The sequence below is a fragment of the Microcebus murinus genome, chromosome 11, assembly GCF_040939455.1.
Source record: "Microcebus murinus isolate Inina chromosome 11, M.murinus_Inina_mat1.0, whole genome shotgun sequence".
Lineage (NCBI taxonomy): Eukaryota > Metazoa > Chordata > Mammalia > Primates > Cheirogaleidae > Microcebus > Microcebus murinus.
The window spans coordinates 38,083,568-38,104,638 of NC_134114.1; the positions used below are offsets into that span (position 1 = coordinate 38,083,568).

The 21,071-nt window shown below is 35.8% G+C and overlaps 1 protein-coding gene across 4 annotated transcripts in view; it reads right to left on the reverse strand.

The window, feature by feature from the left end:
• Positions 1 to 21,071, reverse strand: part of ARL15 (ARF like GTPase 15) — a 397,531-nt gene that overhangs the window by 243,426 nt on the left and 133,034 nt on the right. For all 4 annotated transcript variants that reach the window (XM_012756746.2, XM_012756744.2, XM_076008020.1 and 1 more), the window contains 2 exons: positions 17,029 to 17,173; positions 4,537 to 4,596 (listed from right to left, as the gene is read on the reverse strand). In XM_012756746.2, the coding sequence (XP_012612200.1) occupies positions 4,537 to 4,596; positions 17,029 to 17,173 (205 nt within the window). The remainder of the gene's footprint in view (positions 1 to 4,536; positions 4,597 to 17,028; positions 17,174 to 21,071) is intronic.

Below are 21,071 nucleotides of genomic sequence, written 5' to 3' on the forward strand. Positions count from 1 at the left end.
GCCCCTAGGATCATGCTGTACACACAATTAATCGTGGTAGAAAGACTGTGAATGGTAGGAAAATGCCACTTGAGAAGGCATTGATGTGAATGAGAATTATAAGACTTTTTAGGTAAAAGATATGGAAACACTTTGACAAAACAGAAACTTGATAAGACCAAAGGATTACCTATTTATATATGTCATATATATTTAACACACATATAATATTAATATATACACATATCAGGTGTGTGTGCAAACAGATAGTTTAAGATCCCCCAAAAATGACTTATTAAATTTAACTCCAGCATGCATTGTTAGTTCATCCCATGTCATTTCTTCTTACTAGATGAGAACAAGTTCATGCCTTTTCCAATTTTGAAGAAGTGAGAAATGGAACTTAAGGTTAAGAAGGAGAGTGAAAGACAGCCTTGAAACTGTCTGCAATGGGTAAGGAAGGACATTAGCAGGAAGGAAGAGGGGTCATGTTGTTCTCTTGAAGTAACTGCAGGAGAAGATTACCTGGCCGGCCGTTCCTTGTTAAGATTTCATCACTGCCCTGTCAGTATGTGCCTATCTTTACCCACTTATCTTCCTGAATTTCTCCCTTGAATCAAGAATTTTCCCCTGTATCAATAATCTAATTGAATACTGATTAATCTGTCTTCTGAGCAACCGTTCACTGGTGAATGAAGGTTTCAGACCTTCACACATTGATCCTAAAACACTAAACTCCTTCCTTCCAAAGTTAGAAGGGCAGGGAGCATCTATGCTTGGGCTAGAAATTTGCTCTTTAATACTAACACAGGTCAAAACTGACACATCAGCCTGCAACTAATGTATGTGCTCCAATATCTGAGGCTCTTTTACCTATATCTCTCAACCTCATTGCTGAATAGGCATAAACTAAAACATTACCACCAAACACTGTGGTATCTTCTCCATTGTAATTTCCATTTTAGCAATTGTCAGGACAGAGTTATTTCAGCAAAATCAAACTATGCTTGGGAACAGCCCTATTCCCACCTTACACACCCCCTCTAACTTGGTTTTTCATTCTACTGAATTCCAGTAGCACAGAGCCAAGAATATAAATTGCTTGAAGTGTTCACTTTTTTTTTAACTGTCCAGATACATTCACTGTTCATTTCTTCCAAGTAAACATCATATGTAATAAATGCCTTATTAATCAATAGTTTCTTCTATCTAGAGGGTGTTCAATAAGTTTTGTGTCCCACATAATGACCTAATGACAAAATACGAAGTACCAACCATATTTAAAGCCAATAGAATTGTTGAAAATTATTTAACCATACTTTTTATTTTTTGAAGACAGGGTCTTGCTTTGTCATCTAGGCTGAAATGCAGTGGCCCAAACATAGCTTACTGTAACCTCCAACTCCTGGGCTCAGGCAATCCTCCCACCTTAGCCTCCCAAAGTAGGGAGCTAAGACTACAGGCATGCATCACCATGCCCAGCTAATTTTAAATTTTTTGTAGAGATGGAGGTCTCACTATGTTGCCCAGATTGGTCTCAAACTCTTATCCTCAAGTGATCCTCCTGCCTCACCCTCCCAAAGTGCTGAGAGATTACAGGTATGAGCCACTGTGTCCAGCCTCAAACCATATTTTTGATTCCATAAATTTTTATAATAAGTTCTGACTTTAAAATATCCATAAATAATATTGTCAAAGTACAAATAGTCACCAGAAACCACAAAGTAATATTAAAATATCCAACCTAATAGAACAGTCTTTTAAAAATTTTGCAAAGAAAAATTATTGTATTATAAGAATATTCAAATTTTGTGATTTTTGGAGTCAAATTGAACATACACTGGGGAAAAGAATCCTTATTCAATAAATGGTGCTGGGAAAACTGTATAGCCACATGTAGAAGACTGAAACAGGACCCACACCTTTCACCTCTAACAAAAATCAACTCTTGCTGGGTAACAGACTTGAACATTAGGTGTGAAACTATTAGAATTCTAGAGGAAAACATTGGAAATACTCTTCTAGACATTGACCTAGGCAAAGAATTTATGAAGAAGACCCCAAAGGCAATCACAGCAGCAACAAAAATAAATAAATGGGACCTGATCAAATTAAAACACTTCTGCACAGCCAAAGAAACTGTCAAGGGAGCAAACAGACAGCCCACAGAATGGGAGAAAATTCTTGCAAGCTACACACCCAATAAAGGGCTGATAACTAGAATCTATTAACTCTGGAAAATCAGCAAGGAAAAATCAAACAACCAAGTGGGCAAAGGACATGAACAGAAATTTTTCAAAAGAAGACAGAATAATGGCCAACAAACATATGAAAAAATGCTCAACATCTCTAATCATCAGGGAAATGCAAATAAAAACTGCAATGAGATATCACTTATCTCCAGTAAGAATGGCCTTTATCAAAAAGTCCCCAAACAATAAATGTTGGCATGGATGCAGAGAGATAGGAACACTTCCACACTGCTGGTGGGACTGCAAACTGGTTCAGCCTCTGTGGAAAGCAATATGGAGATACCTTAAAGTGATACAAGTAGATCTACCATTTGATCCAGCAATTCCACTACTGGGCATGTACCCAAAAGATCAAATGACACTCTACAAATGGGACACCTTCACCTGAATGTTTACAGCAGCACAGTTCGCAATCACAAAGGTGTGGAAACAACCCAGGTGCCCATCAATACATTAGTGGATTAATAAAATGTGGTATATGAATACCATGGAGGACTATTCAGCTTTAAGAAACAATGGTGATATAGCACTTCTTGTATTGTCCTGGATAGAGCTGGAACACATTCTACTAAGTGAAGTATGTCAAGAATGGAAAAACAAAGCCGGGCGTGGTGGCTCATGCCTGTAATCCTAGCACTCTGGGAGGCTGAGGCGGGCGGATTGCTCGAGGTCAGGAGTTCGAAACCACCCTGAGCGAGACCCCGTCTCTACTAAAAAATAGAAAGAAAATAATTGACCAACTAAAATATATATATACAAAAAAAAAATTAGCCGGGCATGGTGGCGCATGCCTGTAGTCCCAGCTACTTGGGAGGCAGAGGCAGGAGGATCACTTGAGCCCAGGAGTTTGAGGTTGCTGTGAGCTAGGCTGATGCCACGGCACTCACTCTAGCCTGGGCAACAAACTGAGACTCTGTCCTCAGTGAGCCCACTTACAAAAAAAATAAAAATAAAAATAAAAAAATAAAAACAAACTGAGACTCTGTCTAAAAAAAAAAAAAAAGAATGGAAAAACAAGCACCACATGTACTCACCAGCAAATTGGTATTAACGGATCAACACCTAAGTGGACATATAGGAATAACATTTATCAGGTGTCGGACGGGTGGGAAGGGGGAGGAGGGGATGAGTATATATAAACATAACGAGTGAGATGTGCAATGTTTGGGGGATGGTCACGCTTGAAGCTCTGACTTGAGGGGGGAGGGGAGGCATGGGCAATATATGTAACCTTAACATTTGTACCCCCATAAGATGCTGAAATAAAAAAAAAATGACAAAGCCAAATGTTTTAAAGAAAAATCAGAATTTATCAATCATCATTACTTTTAAACATTTATGCTACAAAAACCAAAGATTGCTACAAAACAGACTGATAGAAGCAAACCTACCCTAGACACAGTGTTCTAAAAACAGACACCTGAAAAGATCAACCAATACTTTATTAGGTAAAAAATAAGGTACCAAACACCATGAAAATGGCATGAAGTTGCTATTTCAATTTTATCAAAATAAAAACCCATCGCAGATAGAATGACCTTAAGGAAAAATAATAAAAAAACAACAAGATAAAACAGGGTAAGGTCAATATCACAAAATGATTAAAGAGATGGAATAGAACACTCTTCTAAGTCATTAAACTCACTGATATTATATTGAACTCCAGAGCACTTACCATTTTCCTATGCCATTAGAGAATTTAGTGGGTTCACTGAATTGACTGATTTCTTTGTTAATCTATTTACATGGGTTAAGACCCTGACTGACATAAAACACAACCAAAAAATGCCAGACAGAGTGTAATGAAAGACTGAGTGATGTATGGTTTGGGGTACAGCCTATCTAATAAATGTGCTTGGCCAGCAAAGAACCCATTGGCAAAGATTTATTATTGGAACAAATACATTCTAAAAAGGATCTAATACAATAAAACTGCCAGTATAAATAAAAACTACTCTAAAATACAGTTCCTTGCCCTGTATTTTGATGATTATATCATAATTATCTTCATGTTTCATTCAAGAATAAATTTTTTGAACAAGTAAAATCAATGAGTATAGTGTACAAATTGCCACTAATAGCGCAGTTGATTCATACGAAATAAAATAAAGTTTATATTATTTAAAACTCTTCAACAACTTTTAAAACATATGTAAAGAGAGGGAACTATTTCTAGGAAATACATTATCAAGAGAAAAGGTAAAAATGAATCACCTACTAGAAGAAATTATCATTGTTTTAGATACATTAATATCAAATTAGTAAAAGTTAAGGGCAGACATAGAAATGATTTTAAATGTTATACCTCCAAGTTCTTTTACATTCAAGATGGCATTCTGGAATGGCACTGCTTTTATACTAAAACCTAAAATTAGAAAACAAAAACATAAGAATTAGCAACTTAACTTTTAAATTAAAATACTTAAGATATTCTCCTTTTTCAGGCAGATTAAGATTTACTTTTCATATCTCATATTTATGCTAGAAACACATAATTTCCAAGATAAACTGATAACCCAAAATTATCTTCTGTTTTTCAAAACATAGTTGTATATTTTTATCAATTTTAAGGAAGATATTTTGAAATATAGAGAAATTTCAAAGAAAATATCAAATCTACAAGGACCTTTGCATCTAATTCCAAAAGTTAATGTCTTACAATTTTTTCTCACGTATAACTCTGCAACCCTAGAAATTAAGGTACTTAAATTATAACCATTTTATATTCGAATTATATAGTATTTACTATATATGTTTTCTTTAAAGGACATGGTTGATATGCCATACATACATTTTTCTTAAAAGTACAATTATAATTACCCATTTATGCACAGATGATAATTTTATAATGCATGTGATAAAATATTTGTATTATAAAAATATATTCATAGTATATAGTTCTATGATTAACCATGTATTTAGGACTTAGCTATTACCATTCAAGACAATAAATCCAGTCACAACATATGTGAGTATGCATATACCCACACCCATATACATATGAAATATACACCCTGAGTCTTTCTGAAAGGATCCACAAGAAACTGAAACTAGTAATGACCCTCAGGAAAACTGGGGATCTGGAAGTTCTTAAATATGGGGGAAATTTTTTGTTTTATTTGAATGTTTTGCCATGTGCTTGTATTTCTTTTTGATTAAAAGCCCCACTAATTTTTAAAAAATAATTTATCAGTAGTTTGAGCATACATTTTATTTAAAGTGTTAAGTATTATTTATTAATAACATGTACAATTACAAGCTGAATAAAACTCCTTTTCAAGAAATTATCAACAAAGATGGCAACACACAAATACTTTTCATTTAAGGCAAGTTATGATAGGTACCTGGGATAGTGAAAAGAAATATAAAATATGATGTGGATAAGAAAATTCTTTTACATGGCTTTGCTTTGCTTTTTAAAGAAGGAAATCAATATGCACCTTTTTAGTCCAGCCTATATTTTATACTTCTTTGCTGCATGTTTTCTCAGTACTTTAATAATCTATATATTACCTTCCACCTAAGGCAGTATATATTATGTAATGGCTGAAAAATTGACTTTGACTTTGGAGTCAGAAGTAGATTTAAATTCTAGCTCTGTCATTTATTAATTCTGTGACTACGGGCAACCTATACTAGCCTTAGCTTTCTCATCTGTAAAACAGGGATGATAGTATCTACTTCACAGGGTTTGTTAAAAGGATAATACATGCAACGTGTTTATCACAGTGATGAGTACACAATAAGCATACAATATGTGATTGCTAGCATTATGTTTCAATCGATGCTTTTTTTGTTGATAATGTAATTGATATTTTCTGCCTGCCTGAATATATTACAAACTTGTAAGATAAAAATTCTGGGTGCTCATTTATTAATCTAAATGCTTAGTTGGAGCTGCAAAAGTTATTACTGAATGGTAAGTACCTTTGTTGGAGGGACAGAGGTGTCAACAGCTGAAATCTGCTGCACAGAAAGCACAGAAAATGTTCATTGGTCCCTCTAAGAATCTTCCAAAACATACCCTTCTTTTCATAGGTTTAATGCAGATCGACACTGTCAGCACAAGCATTATGGTTAATGGTGGGTGAAGTCGCTGAATCTTAGTAAAATATCATGAGGAAAGAGGAGGCAGTCCCATGTGGCTGAGACAGTGGCATGTACCTGGGCCTGCAGGAAAGCCTCTCCAGGTGTCTGGCCTCTGGGAAATTAAGGAAAATCAGTGCCAATCATAATACTCTTGCTGGCACCAAAATTTGCCTGCAGGAGACTTGGATGCTTCAATGTATCTACCTACCTCATATGGGTGTTCTATGGATTAAAAGGCAGTAATTGTGAAATCCTGGAAAAGAAACACCCTCTCCAAATGCTAAATAGTCTATTGGTGGCTATGTTTGGAACAACTAAAGTATGGACTTTCTAGAGAAGTAGGACAGGCATGGGCCCCAATTTTCAAAAGGAAACAGTTATGGAGCACACCAGCAATGTTTAATCTGCTTTGATTCTTAAAAGCTGACAATATGCAAGTACTCAAAGGGGAGTAATATCCTTCCAGAAATGCTGCACCTACATGTGAAATACAACTGTTGAACTTTATTAACCCAACAGGCAGATTATATCACTGTTACTGTCTTTAAATCCTTGCAGAGACTTCATTATAAGTTGATTACAAAAATGTCCTCAAATGTTCACACTAAGCAAAGTAACCTAGCAAAGTTATTTATAGGTATAGAAATGTTTTTGCAGAATACTCATAAATGTTTTCTCCCCAAATAGAACACGAGTGGCTAGATTTATACTGCAAAGATACATATAGCTGTCCATACTGCTGTCTCCATATTATTTTTACAGTACAGCTGTAGTAATTAATGTTCAGAGGACAAACTCTAGATAATTGAAAAATAAGAAAATGTCCTACTCGTGGTAGAGAAACAATTTTTTTCTGTTTTATTCATTCCAAACACTTGTAAGGATTAAATGAAACTAAAAATTTAAGGCCATACTTTCAATTCACTTGAAAGGCAACCAAGAAAAGTGACTATCAGATTATATTTTATTCATTTACATTAGTTGAATGAGGCCAGGGGAAAATTAATATAATATTAATATTTAGTAGGGATACAAAGGTCAAACCATCACAATACCTTTCTCAAAATGTTGCTCTGAGGAATAAAAGTTACCACGTAGCATGGGCCCTAGGAGTAAGAACTCCTGGGTTCAAATTCTTGCTCTTTCATTTATTAACTGTTTGACTTTGAGTAAGTTATTTTGTTAGCCTTCTCTGGTATCTTTGTACTAGGCTGATTTTTTCTGAGTTCTTGTTCTTCCAGCACTCAGTACTTCTCCTGTGTGATTTACAGAATTTTAACTACATAGCGGTTTATTATTTATGTCTATCTCCCAGCTGGACTGCAAGGATGCATAATGGAGAAACCGTGTACAGTATATTCTGTATGTCAGTGCTTGGCACATAATAGGATCTCAATATTGTTTAAAGATCTATGCTAAGGATTTATATCTATTTCCTAATTTAGTTGTTAAAAACAATTCTTAAGTAATGCTGGTACTACTGTCCTATTAAGAAACTGAAGTTCAGGGGGGTAAAGTACCTTGCCAAAGGTACTAAGTGCTATATTCAAAACCTGAACCTAGGTCTCATCACCAGAGCCCTACACTACAGGGCTCCATAAACCAACAAGCTGATAGATTCACACTATTTTGTGCAATTTTGAGCCTAAATGCTAGTGGAACTGACAGGGCAAATGTACACAGCGCCTAAAAACCCACTAATTTACTTCTCCTTCCTGTTTAGAAATAAACCAACACAAGAAACCCAAATAAGTGTTCTCAGGTCTATATAACATTGCTTATTAATGGGATAGAAATGATAGCATGAGTTTAGAATATACTTTTTTATAGAAATTATTAATCAAATCAGGAATCTAGAAGGGAAGGGAAAATGTCCAACTGACTCAGCCACCACGGTATGATTGCTTTCTTGCTTTTTCAAACAGTAGACGTCCTCTGATGCTCTTCACAGGGAGCCAGTCCTGATGTGACAAGGCGTGGTCCTAGGAGTCCCAGCCATAGCTCATAGACTCTCCAGCCATATATATATTATGAGTGGACTAGATTAGCTCTTTGGGGTTTCCTCTGAAATTAAGATTCCATTATTTATATTAAACAAGGAGGAGGAAATAACAGTAACCACTGAGTCGATCATCAATGGCCTCTATTTGGCTGCAGGCCTCATGGGTAGGTCTCCCCAGGCTCCATTCAAACAATCTGATGGCTGAAGCCTAAGTTACACAGTCATTTTTTCCTGGCCTATCTAAGCTACATTAGCAAGACTGAAACCTCCCCTAAGATTTAACCCCACAATTTTTAATAAATACGTGACTTAGTAACTCTTTGGGGAAATAATTGTTTGCACAGCATTTTAGTCTTTGTTTTGCAATGCTTAAATCCAACAAAACCTGTAATACGGGGAAGACGGATTTGAAATTTCTCATGCAGGGAAGGCATTCTTGGAATTGTAACAAAATTAGTTTGGGAGGAAGGTTAGTCTATTTTTATTCATTGTGTGGAACACATGAGTATTTCACTTGGACCTACAGACTGAACCCTCCTCCCCACCTCTACCAAGTCTACACACATGCACACAGATACTTGATGTGTGCTTCTGAAATTCCTGGGTCACTCTAAGAATTGCTGAAGGGAAAAACATTCCACAGATCTGGTGGCCTTAACCTGGACCAAGGGCATGATTTACACCACGCAGTTTTGTGATGTTTGGACAACAGTTTTACAAAATTCTTTTACATATGATTTCAACATCATAAAAGCAAATTTAATCTACTGGCATTTCTAAACACAATCCTTTGATACCAAAATCTGCCTTTTTACTTGTTTTTCTTGTTAACTTAACATATATGCAGCCAATACTAAAGTTAAATGCCTCTTTCAGATTTTCATGAACTTTTTCTATATTTCTTTTAAATTGTCATCTTTTTCTATTTTAACTGAATAATATACTACTTGCCAATTTTTCAAATACAGTAACATATATCCCTAGAAGATATTTTCAACCTTTTTTCATTCAAAGTGTTCAGTTTTACCTAGGTTGTTCTACATGTTGCATCAATATATTATCCTAAGGTCTTTAGATTTCATTCCTCTGGTTTAAAAAGGAAAAAAAAGTGGGGGGAATACTTGTGTAATCTACAGTTAACAATCCCTCTTATCAACAAACTCCTTTGCATATGCAGTCAAGGAATTCACTCTGGACAGAGTTCACTCGTGTTTCTAGACTAAGGTACAAGTTACCCAATTTTTCTCTCCCCACCAACAGGTCCTGCTCTCTGGAGGATTTCTTGGCCCTTTGAACTTTGACAATTTAAGAATCTTTTAAAAATTATGTCAGAGGTGAAAGATTGCTGAAGTTAACAATCCAAAAAACTTTGGATCCCTTTCTTTTTGAAAGAAAAAGCAGACATTCTGGACTTGCTGAAATTGGAGGGACATACCTTTCTTATGATATGTTTTTTAGACACCAACTCTCAAGGTAGATTCTTCTTTTGAATTGTTCAAAACTTTTCCAACAAATATTTTTAATCGGCTTTACAAGGTCAAAACATTATAGAGAAATAGCATAAAATAAAATTTCACCCATAATTGGGCCACAACAAAGCACATCATTACTTTTGCATGTACTTTGCCAGTTTTTATTCAAATGCATAGTTTTACATAGTTTAATTTTAAAAATAAATGTAAATTTAATTTTTAAACTTTATTTAATAGAAGACTATATACATTTTTCCAATCTATAATCATTCCAAGTGAGGTACTATGATTTAATTAACAAATTCCCTTGCTGTAAGATGTTTAAAATTGTCTTAAGAGTTTTAGTTACTATATAAAACATTGCAAGGGATCATTAATACTTTGTGTATATTGTTGCTTTTAAACTACTTGCCTAAACTAAATTGTCAGCAGTACAATTACTAGGTCTAAATATTTTGGCAACTTTTGATTTATATGAATAATTGCTTTCCAAGATAAGGGACAGTAACAATCAATGTTACCAGCAATACACATGCATACCAATGCTACCAGCACTGAGTTTTATCTTAATGAAACAAATCTTGGTAAATTCAAGAATAAAATTAACATTTTCTTGTTTATCCTCTAATAAAGTTAAAATTTTGGTAAAGTTAAACCCTTTCCATTTATTCATTTTATAAATTATCTCTTTGTGGATTTAGCATATATAAACTAATAGATAATTATGCTATTTGTAAATGTGATTGAATTCTCTAAATGGGACAGCCATAAACTCTTACCTGTGATATCTGATGTATTTCTTAACCATATTTTTAAATATTTACCTTATTAATTTTAGCTTTCCCCAATGACTCTAAGTTTTTATACAGTTAAGTCCCTTGATCTATCCTTTTGAATCATTCTCTGCAGGCCTCCTCCAGCTACTCTCCCATCTTCCACATTGAATGTCTGCATGTAAGTGTGGCTTTCTGACTTCCTCATTTCTTCTCCTAGTTACCTTTTCTTACTATTGGGCTTCATCATTTATTTTAGTTCCTTCCACCTCCTTTGTTCTTCTTCAATTGTATACACATACACAATCTTGCTATGAACAACAGAAAGAACCCTGAACCTGAGTAGTAAGTTTGAAGATGCCAGGAATGGCTATCTTGAACTCTAGCACCAAATGGTTTATGTGGTTCCCCTGATAACTAAAGCCAGCCTGCATGGCCCTCCTCTGCCATCACTAACTTGTTTCTCTAACACACAGGCCCAACCAACAAGCATCTACCTCCATCTCCTACTTCCTTACTTCCTGCCTCTCATGCCCAACTGTGCCCTACCTTTATCATTACAGAGCCCTTCCACTGAATCATACAGAACCTCATCTCTGTTAAGAAGTCTTCTCAATGCTTCAATATTTTCTTGCACATTTTCTTCTTCCTTTCACTAGGAAACAGAGCTTTTCCTTCCCCTATCAGTGCCTCCTAGCACAAGCATTGTTTCCTTGTAATGCTTTTAGACCACTTCACCATAGCCACCTCTTAATAACTTTCTACCTGAAGTTATGACATCTGCTTATATATGGACCTCGGAATCCCCATCTACCAATTTCAGGGAGTTTGTTCATCTACCTGAATGAATTCAATACTTGGCTGACAGTTGTTGTTCACCACACACTATCTGCTTTTACTCTTATAAACAACATTCTTCAAACCAATGGCCAGAACTATCCTCTAAGTTTCTCAGTTTTCAGATTTCTAAAACTATCGATTCTAATTCATATCAACCATATCCAATTTATAGCATAAAGTTGTTGATGCCATTAAATTTTCCACATTGTCATGTCATTACAAAATAAGTTTTACTTATTCTTTTCCAAAATGGAAGCCTTTCATTTCTTTTTCTTGCCTGATGCACGGCTAGAATCTTTACTACAATGCTAAATGGAAGTGGTGAGAAAGACATCCATGTCTTGCTCCGGATCTGATCAGGAAACAATTCAGTCTTTCTCCATTAAGTATGAAAACAGCTATAACGTTCTCAGAGAGGTCCTTTTATAGTTGGGAGGGAATTCCTTTCTATTCCTACCTTGTTAAGAGTTTTTATCAGAAACTGATGTTGGATTTTTTTTTTTTGCATATTTTAAGATGATTTTTTTTTAGTTTATTGGTATTATGCATTAATTTTTGAATGTGAAACCAACCCTACACTCCTGGGATAAATACCACTTGGTTGTGATATATTATCCCAGTAATATATTATTGTTGGATTTGCTTTGCTATATTTTTGTTTATAATTTTTTATCTGTGTTTATGAAAGATATTGGTAATGTAGTTTTCTTGTAATATCTTTGTCTGGTTTTGGTGTCAGATTAATTCTGATCTTATAAAGGAACTAGGGAGTTTTCCCTCCTATTCAATTTTCTGGAAGAGACTGTGCAGAATTGGCATTATTTCTTCCTTAAAACTAGTAGAATTCACTGGTAAAGCCAAATAGACTACAGGTTTTCTTTTTTTAACTATAATTTCAATTTCTTTAATAGACATAGGTCTATCAGGATTCTTTATTTCTTCTTTACTCTTAATATTTATAGACTCTATACTGATGTTACCTCTCTCATCCCTGATATTGGTAATTAGTGTCTTCTTTGATATTTCTTGATCAGTCTGGCTAGAGTTTTATAAGTTTTATTGACCTTCTCATTGGTCAATAAAATTTGGTCTCATGAATTTTCTCTATGGTTTTTCTATTTTATTGATTTTCACTTTGATTTTTATCATTTATTTTCTTCTGCTTACTTTAGGTTTAATCCATTCTTCTCTTTTACTTCCTTGAAGAGGAAATTGGGGTCATTGATTTGAGGTCCTTCTTTTCTAATACAGGCATTTAGTGCTATAAATTTCCCTCAATGTCCTGCTTTAAAGCATACCACAAATTCTGATATGTTGTATTGTCTTTTAGTACAAAATGCTTTATCATTTCTCTTTTGATCCTTTCATGATTCATGGATTATTTAAAAGTAATTGAGTTTCCAAATATTTGGGGATATTTTTCAGGGACCACTTTATTATTGATTTCTAATTCAATTCCATTGTGGTCTCAGAATAATACTTAGCATGACTTGGATCCATTTAAATTTATTGATACTTGTATGATATACTAGATTTTGGTCTAATTTGGTAAATGTTCCCTGTGCACTTGAGAAGAATGTTTTCTGTTGGGTGGAGTATTCTATAAATGTTAATTAGATCAAGTTAGCTGATAGTGTTGTTCAAGTCTCTTATAGTTTAGCAGATTTTCTTCTAACATGATTATTGAAAGAGATTGAAATCTCTGATTATAATTGTGGGTTTGTCTATTTCTCTTTGCCATTATGTCACTTTTTGCTTCTTATATCTTGAAGCTCTTTTATTAGGTACATAAATGTTTAGCATTATTTCCTTTTGATTAAAGTTCATAATGAAATGAACTTCTTTACTTCCAGCATTATTCTTTGCTCTGAAATCTAAGTTGTCTGATAGTAATATAGCCACTCAAATTTTCTTCTGATTACTATTAGTGTGATGTATCTTTTTCCATCCTTTTACTTTTAACCTATATGTATCTTTACATTTAAAGTTTGTTTCTTAACGTAAGTATTTAGTTGGGTCTTGCTTTTTAAAACCTAGTTATATCCAACCTTGGTCTCTTAACTGAAGCATCTAGATAATTTACATTTAATTTGATTACCGATGATTACATTTGAATGTATTGCCCTTGTTACTTGTTTCCTATTTTTTCCATCTATTCTTTTTCCCTTTTCCTCTTTTCTGCCTTCCTTTGGATTATTTTTGACAATTCCATCATATCTCATTTGTTGCCTTATTGTCTACCACTTTTTGTTATTTTAGTAGTTACTCTAGGGCTTATAGATCTTTAATCAGTCTATCTTTAATTGTTATTATACCACTTCCTATATAGCATAAGAACCTACAATAGTGTACTGTCTTTTTCCCCCATTACCTTTATACTATTCTCAGATATTTACTTTTATATGTTATAAATCCTATGATATATGGTTATTTGTTAAAACAGTTGCCTTTTAAAGATACTTAAATAATAAAAACTAAATTTTATATAATTATTTATATAGTTTCCATTTCTGGTACCCCTCATTCTTCTATATAGATCCTAATTTCTATCTGATATTATTTTTCTTCTGCCTGAAAAACTTCAACATTTCTTATACTACTTGTCTGCTAACAATAGATTCTTTCAATATTTTTATATCTGAAAAAAGTTTCATTTTTTTCTTTTAAAATGTATTTTTGCTGGATATTGGTTGACTCTTTTCTTCCTTTCAGTATTTTAAAGATGCTGCTCCACTGTCTTCTCATTTGCATTATATCCAGTGAAACATCTGATGTCATCCTTATTTTTATTCTCATTTATGTCTTTTATCTCCTTTTAAAATTTTCTCTTTGGATTACTAAAGGTTCTAAAGAGAAAACTCTGATAAGCAAAGAAGGTACACTTTGTATTGCTCTTACACATATTTTTGGAAGCTATTTTGCTTGAAGGGAATTATTAAGCTAAAAAAGTTTATATGACTTTATAACACATTATTCAAATGATATCCACAATTTTACGAACAACCAGTAAAGTACATACTTTTGTCAGAAATCCTAAACCTTGTATACCAACAAACTTTATTTGAAGACCTGAACTGGCATCCTATCTCTGTCACTAACTGTGTAACAATAGCCATGTCAATATACCTTCAATCCTCAGGTGATTTAAAAATACAATATGGAAAAAGATTCTTACTCATCCATAGGTTGTTACTAGGCTCACAGAAGATATTTTATATAAAAACACTATATAGCAGGCGTCCTCAAACTATGGCCCGCAGGCCACATGTGAGTGTTTTTGCCCGTTTGTTTTTTTTACTTCAAAATAAGATGCAGTGTGCACAAAAATTTGTTCATAGTTTTTTTAAAACTATAGTCCAGTTCTCCAACAGTCTGAGGGACAGTGAACTGGCCCCTTGTTTAAAAAGTTTGAGGACCCTTGCTATATGGATTCAATTTGCTGTCATTTGTTTATTCATTCAACAGACATCTGTATCTATGCCCAAATCTCATGCCAGGCCCTAGGAATACAATTTCAAATAAGATGCTCTATCTGCCCACAAGAACTTAAACCCAGGATGGAAGATGGACATGTAAACAAAGCAGTTACAGGCACTAAATGGCAGAAATATGGACAACGCCCAGTGGGGAGAGGAGAGAGGGTTCAGTTCTGAGGGGGAAGGTTTGTGTCCAAAGAGGCTATGAATGAGCTCTGCTCATCCACTCTGGGATCCCCTATCCCTTATTCTTTCTCTCATCCTAAAATCAAGCTATGTCTCTGTTTCTTTATAACACCACAGTCTTTTATCTCAATTTTAAATCTGAAAAGCTCTCAAAACCTGTACTTTTTTTCTAACTTATTTGGTGGCAAAATCTGAACTGAACTGATTGATATAAGACTTTTTTTATCATCAGTATTTTTCCTACTTGCCAGGATCTCCTAGTTAATTATTTCTTTACCTACCTATCATGTAAGTCAGGAATTTAGCCAGCTATGGCTTCCTCCTTCCCCAAACCAGACTGCACAAAGTCCTGTCAATTCTAGCCCTCAAATATGTATCCTAGCTATTCTCCCCTCTCTATTCCTCCAGCTATTGCCTTAGCCAAGGCCTTCATCATCTCAGCTGCACCATTACAAAAATCTTCTGAATCTCCTCTAATAATGATCCTCACAATTCAGCCTCCACATTGTGGCCAGCTTAATCCTTCTCAAAAGAACATCTGATCATGTATTATATAGTCTCCTTGCTTAAAATACTCTGATGTCTTTGCACTCTCTATAGAAAAAGCTAAAATTCCTGAGTATGGTATAAAAGGTTGGCCAACATACAGCCACAACATACCTCTTAAGACTTGTCTCCCAGCACTCTATTTAACACACACTTCCGGGCATAACTGTGGTTCCCAGGAGGTGCTAATTTGTTTCATGCCCCTTTGCCATCACACAAGCTTTCCCTGTGCCCTTAAATGTTCTTTTTTTCCACCACACTCTCTTGTTCCTGCTTATCTACCGGGCTTACTATCAACTTCAGATCTGACGGAGAAAACCTCATCATGCATCTTTCCTTTTCCCTGTTCCAGGCAACAGTGACCACGCCCCTGCCTTTGTATATTTCTGAACATAAACTTAATGTCTCTGAGGCCAGTAGACTGAGACTCCTGGAATGCTGGGATCACTACTTATCACTAGTGTCTAACATTGGACCGAGCACATAGTAGGTTCTCAAAAAGTGAAAAATCTTTTCAACTTTCCCAGACAATGTCTCACCCTACTCTTTCCTCAGCAGCTCTCCCCCTACGGCATCTCGTACAACTGTTCCTCCATTATTTTCTCTAGTTTATACTCTTCTTTTCTGCTTCATTATCAGAAGAAAAAGAAGCCACCTTTGGGGAGTGACAGTAGCCCTGTGCCAGGGTTTCTTACCCTTGGCACTAATAATATTTTGGGTCAGATAACTATCTTTGGGGACTGCACTGTACATTGTAGGATGTTTAGTAGCATCACTGGCCTCTACCCACTAAATGCCACTAGCATCCTCCCTTAAAACATCTCCAGACATTGCCAAGTATACCCAGGGGGTAGGGGGTAAAAGGGGCAGCCAATTGGGGGTGAAATCTCCCCTGAGAACCACTGCCCTAGACTGACTTTTCTTGATTACCTCAGGAAACAACATAGCAAAGCTGATCAACGGTCTCCTGTACTGACTATCCACCAGACAAAAAATAATGAGGGAAGAAGATTCAGATACATCAGTTTACTGTTTAGGGAGTGTATGACCAACAAATGCAGGCTGGAGTGACACTTCAGGGAAGGACAGCATTCAGTGGGCCTGAAATGAATCCACTTTGTCACAGCACGAGAGTTCCAGGTTGCAGGATTAGTTTTGTATTTTCTTGGGTTTGATTTATTCAGTGCTACTGAAATGACCAGCTAGAGGGATACATTGATGCAGCAATTTAATGCTATTAAATCCTCCTCATATCTTTTTTAAAAAGAGATAGCATATTTAAAATTAACTGAGTAAAGCATTAAATCACAAAGAGAGAAAAGAAGAGAAGAGAAATCATGCAAACAGCATAGGAAATTAGAATGTCTCAGGGACGAAAAAGAGAAAGGGCTAGAACCCTGGCACGGTACCCACCTGTAGTTGACACAACTTCCTCAGGGCTTTCACTGCAGAGCTTTGACAACAGACTTGTCTTGCCAGAACCTGTGAGGCCTATGCAAACCAGGTCATATTCTGGGCGTGCAGGTGGTGGTCCCTTGCAGCAAAGTGCTCTAAAACACTGCCAAGAGAGGGAGAAAAAATGTGGTTCTTTAAAATAAGATTGTGGAAACAAACCTTAGGAACATTTAACATGACTAAATAAATATTAAGACTGTTTAAGTAATTAAACAAACTGTTAATTATAAGGAGGAAAATGGTACCTTAAGAATGGAGAAACCACCTTAACCAAGTGATCAAAGTGAACATCCTTAGTCAGGAGACATATGTCTACCGCGTGGCAGGTGTGCCGCAAGGGGCATGACATCATCACACAGGATTCCTGCCAAAGCTACACAACCCAAATCTAAGCATGAGGAAGCCAGATAACATCAATCTGAGGGGCATTCTGTAAGACAGCTGGCCTCTTCTCCTCAAAAATATCAGTGTCTTAAAAGTCAAAGACAGGCTGAGGAACTGTTCCAGGTTAAAGACGACTAAAAAGGCATAATAATGAAATGCAATGCATCTTGGACTGGATCCTAGATCAAGAAGAAAAAATAAATGCCATAAACAACATTATTGAGACAATAGGTGAGGATTGAATACAGATTTCAGAAGGTTAAATTTCCTCAGTGTAATAATTGCACTGTAGTTATGTAAAGAAAACCACTGTTCTGAGAAAACATTCTAAATATTTAGAATGCTTCTAAGTTTTTAGAGGTGAAGAGTCACGATGTCTTTGATTAACTGGCTCAGAAAAATTCTAAATTTCTATACCTCCATCTCTACCTGGTGAGGAGAGTGATAAAGCAAATGTGGTAAAATGGTAATGACTGGTGAAACTGAGAGAACAGAAAGTTCCTTCTTCTAGTCTTACAACTCTTTGGTATCATTTGATATCAATTTAAAACTCATTAAATTGAATCCCTGTATATATCACTATCGTCCTTGTCTTGGCTAAACTCTGTTTCAGGTCAACTGACCTCAGGGTACTATGAACTATTGTGCATGTCGTTAGTGCACCACACACACCTATTTGCTCTGCAAGAATCAAAGACAAGGGGATATGGTAGACAGAATATTATTCATGTAGTTATTGATCTTTCTATTTACCCCATATCCATTTCTTAGGGGCCAAGTATGTTCCAGAGCCTGTTATAGAGCCTGAAAAATTTAGCCCTGAATGACTCATGAGAAAAAGAAAGAGGAAGAGAGGGAAGTAGACCTACTCACTTCTGGGTCATCTGGAGATCATGACAGAAAAGACCTATAAGAAGCTTGTGTTAATTCTTCTCACTCAGATAAAAATCTGAGTCCTAATTGGCTGTCATACTCTCATAAATCAAGCTTGATTATTTCTCTCCCTCATTTCTCACATCTAGTCAATAAATCCAGTCCATATGACCTCTGACGTAGCTCCAGAATTGGTCTGCTTCTCTCCAGCCCAGGCCACCATCGCCTGGACAACATTGACATTCTCTCTCACTGCTTCCAGCACATTCATTCTTATACTCCCTATTCTCTGCACAGCAGCCATTGCAATTGTGCATAAAAAGAAAATCTGGTAGATCTGCTTAAATCACATCAGCGACTTCTCCCAGCTCTTGGGCCCAAACTCTTACCATGGTCTACCCCACACTTCATGATCTGCTGCAGCCAACACCTCCAGCCATGCTGACCCTCTCTCACCTCAAGGCATATACTGTGCTGCTCCATATTCCCCTAACTGGGCTTAGCCAATTAATTCCCCATCAGTTTTCAGGTCTCAGCTTACTCACAACCCTTTCCTCAGGGCAGTCTGCTCTGATCCCAAGACTGTGCTAGCAATTCATGTCAAGCTCTGCAGCACTTGTGTGAATTCATCACACAGACAATTACAGTCTTTTATTCATCACCAGACTGTGAGAATCATGTCTGTCCACCTCCACCCCAGTATCCCCAGTGCCTAGCAGAAGACACAGCACAGAATCTATCCTCAGTGAATCACTGTTGAATGAAGAATGATTGATATTTAAATTTCACCTAAGAAAAGAAAAAATAAATCATAACAGTTAATAGGACACTTTTATCTATACTCTCCAGGCCCCTCATGCTTCAAGAAAATAGTGCCAAAATAAGAGAAACTCTTGACTTTTTCACTTTACTTCAATGCCAGAAGTTAGCCTAGTTCCCAAAAGAGTGATTTTGATGTACAGGATCAACTTTCTTAGTAGATTAGAACTTCTTCTTGTCCTAAATTCATTTTTCCTCAGGGTTTCTTTTTGGAGGTTCTGCCTACTTTTGGTAAACAATTCTATGCCCCATATTCTTCAAGGATTTATTCAGCTCTAGTCGTATTACCTCTCAGTCTTTTCAAGCTGGAGGATTCCTACTTATTTCAGCTCGCTTTCATATACCAGCCTCTCCTACTCATACTGGGCGCTCTCCCTTGGTCTCACTTTAGTTCCAGTATGCTTTCTCCTACAAAATTAATGACCACAACTACCAACAACACTCTAGATGCCAACACATCATATCTCGGATTTGTGTCAAGGTTGGCTGATGTTGACTGACTTTTTACAAACTTTTTATAAAGTCTGTGTCCCAGACTCATGATGAGAGTTTTTCTCAGAGACAGATTTATGTATGCGTGTATGTATGTATGTATATATGCACATATGTATTCCCTCCAAGATGGCCGCTAACTAGCAGCTGTTCACACTTAGGAGAGGTCTTCCATGTTCAGTTATGGCAGGCGACAACACGAGTCACCTAGTTTCTCATACTAGGCTGCTTTGGTCTTTGTTGAGAAGGGAAAAGGGGAGAGACTCTGTTCCTGCTCTGGAGACCCCCTTTGTCACTCAGCTCCTCTGCCAGAATTCCTCTGGACTATCTCCTGGAGGGGGACTTGCCCAACTATCATAAATCTTAAATACAATATTATATTATATTATATTATATTATATTATATTATATTATATATATGTGACTAACTTCTATATCATCCTGTTTAAATTGCTTGTATATCACTCAACATATTTTAGCCAAAAGTTCCCCCAATTTCATCTTCATGTTCTTTTTTAAAATCTAGCACATAAAAACTGTGCAGCCAAGCCCATTAATATCTATATCACCTATTAATTTATTCTAGGTCACCTGATACATCTGACATAAAAGACAATTTAGCAGTGACATTCCCCTTCTTCTTTGTTCTTTTCTTTTTATATTCTTGCCAGTGATGTCATCTCCACTCCTATGGTTCCAATCACATAATGGTAAAGACATCCAACATGACATCTCCCCCAGCACCTCCCAGATCTTTTTCCTGAACTCCAGGCTCTATAGTTCCAACTGATCTGTAAGAACCCAAACTAAAACTGAATAAAACAATATCCTCCCCCCAAAACCAGTGGCTATGGAAATAAGGTATTTTGGAACACAAAAACTAGATTGATAGTTATTATAAAGAAGATTCTTTGAAATAAATAGCAGATTTCTTAGAAATAAATATGTACTTGAAATAAATAAATGAATAAATAAATCCATCCTATGGCCAACAGGAATAGTGTCAGATTTTGAACAACAAAATAAAACTTTTAAGAGTATGCTACTTCAAATAGGGAAGGAATGTTCACATTTTTGTGTCAGCTCCTAAAAACTACACAGAGTTTTCACTTGTTTTTTGTTTTAAAACTTAACAAAGCTCTGGATCTTATAGTCAATTTACTTAAAATTACTCATTTTGGCCTCTAGACTATACTGTACCAAAGTTCATTGTGTTTGTCTCCTACAGCAGCTCTTGCATTGTTAAGAGTAAGCCCTTTTCACTGTTGTACAATGCGAAACACAATGCTGTCGGCAGTCCTGACAGCAAGCGGCAAACTCAGGCTTCATTCCCAGGCCAGACACTAAGGCATTGTATAACTCTGTTCAAGCCTCATAAACCTATCCATGCTTCAGTTTCCCCATGATTAACCAGTAACGTTTTAACACTATCT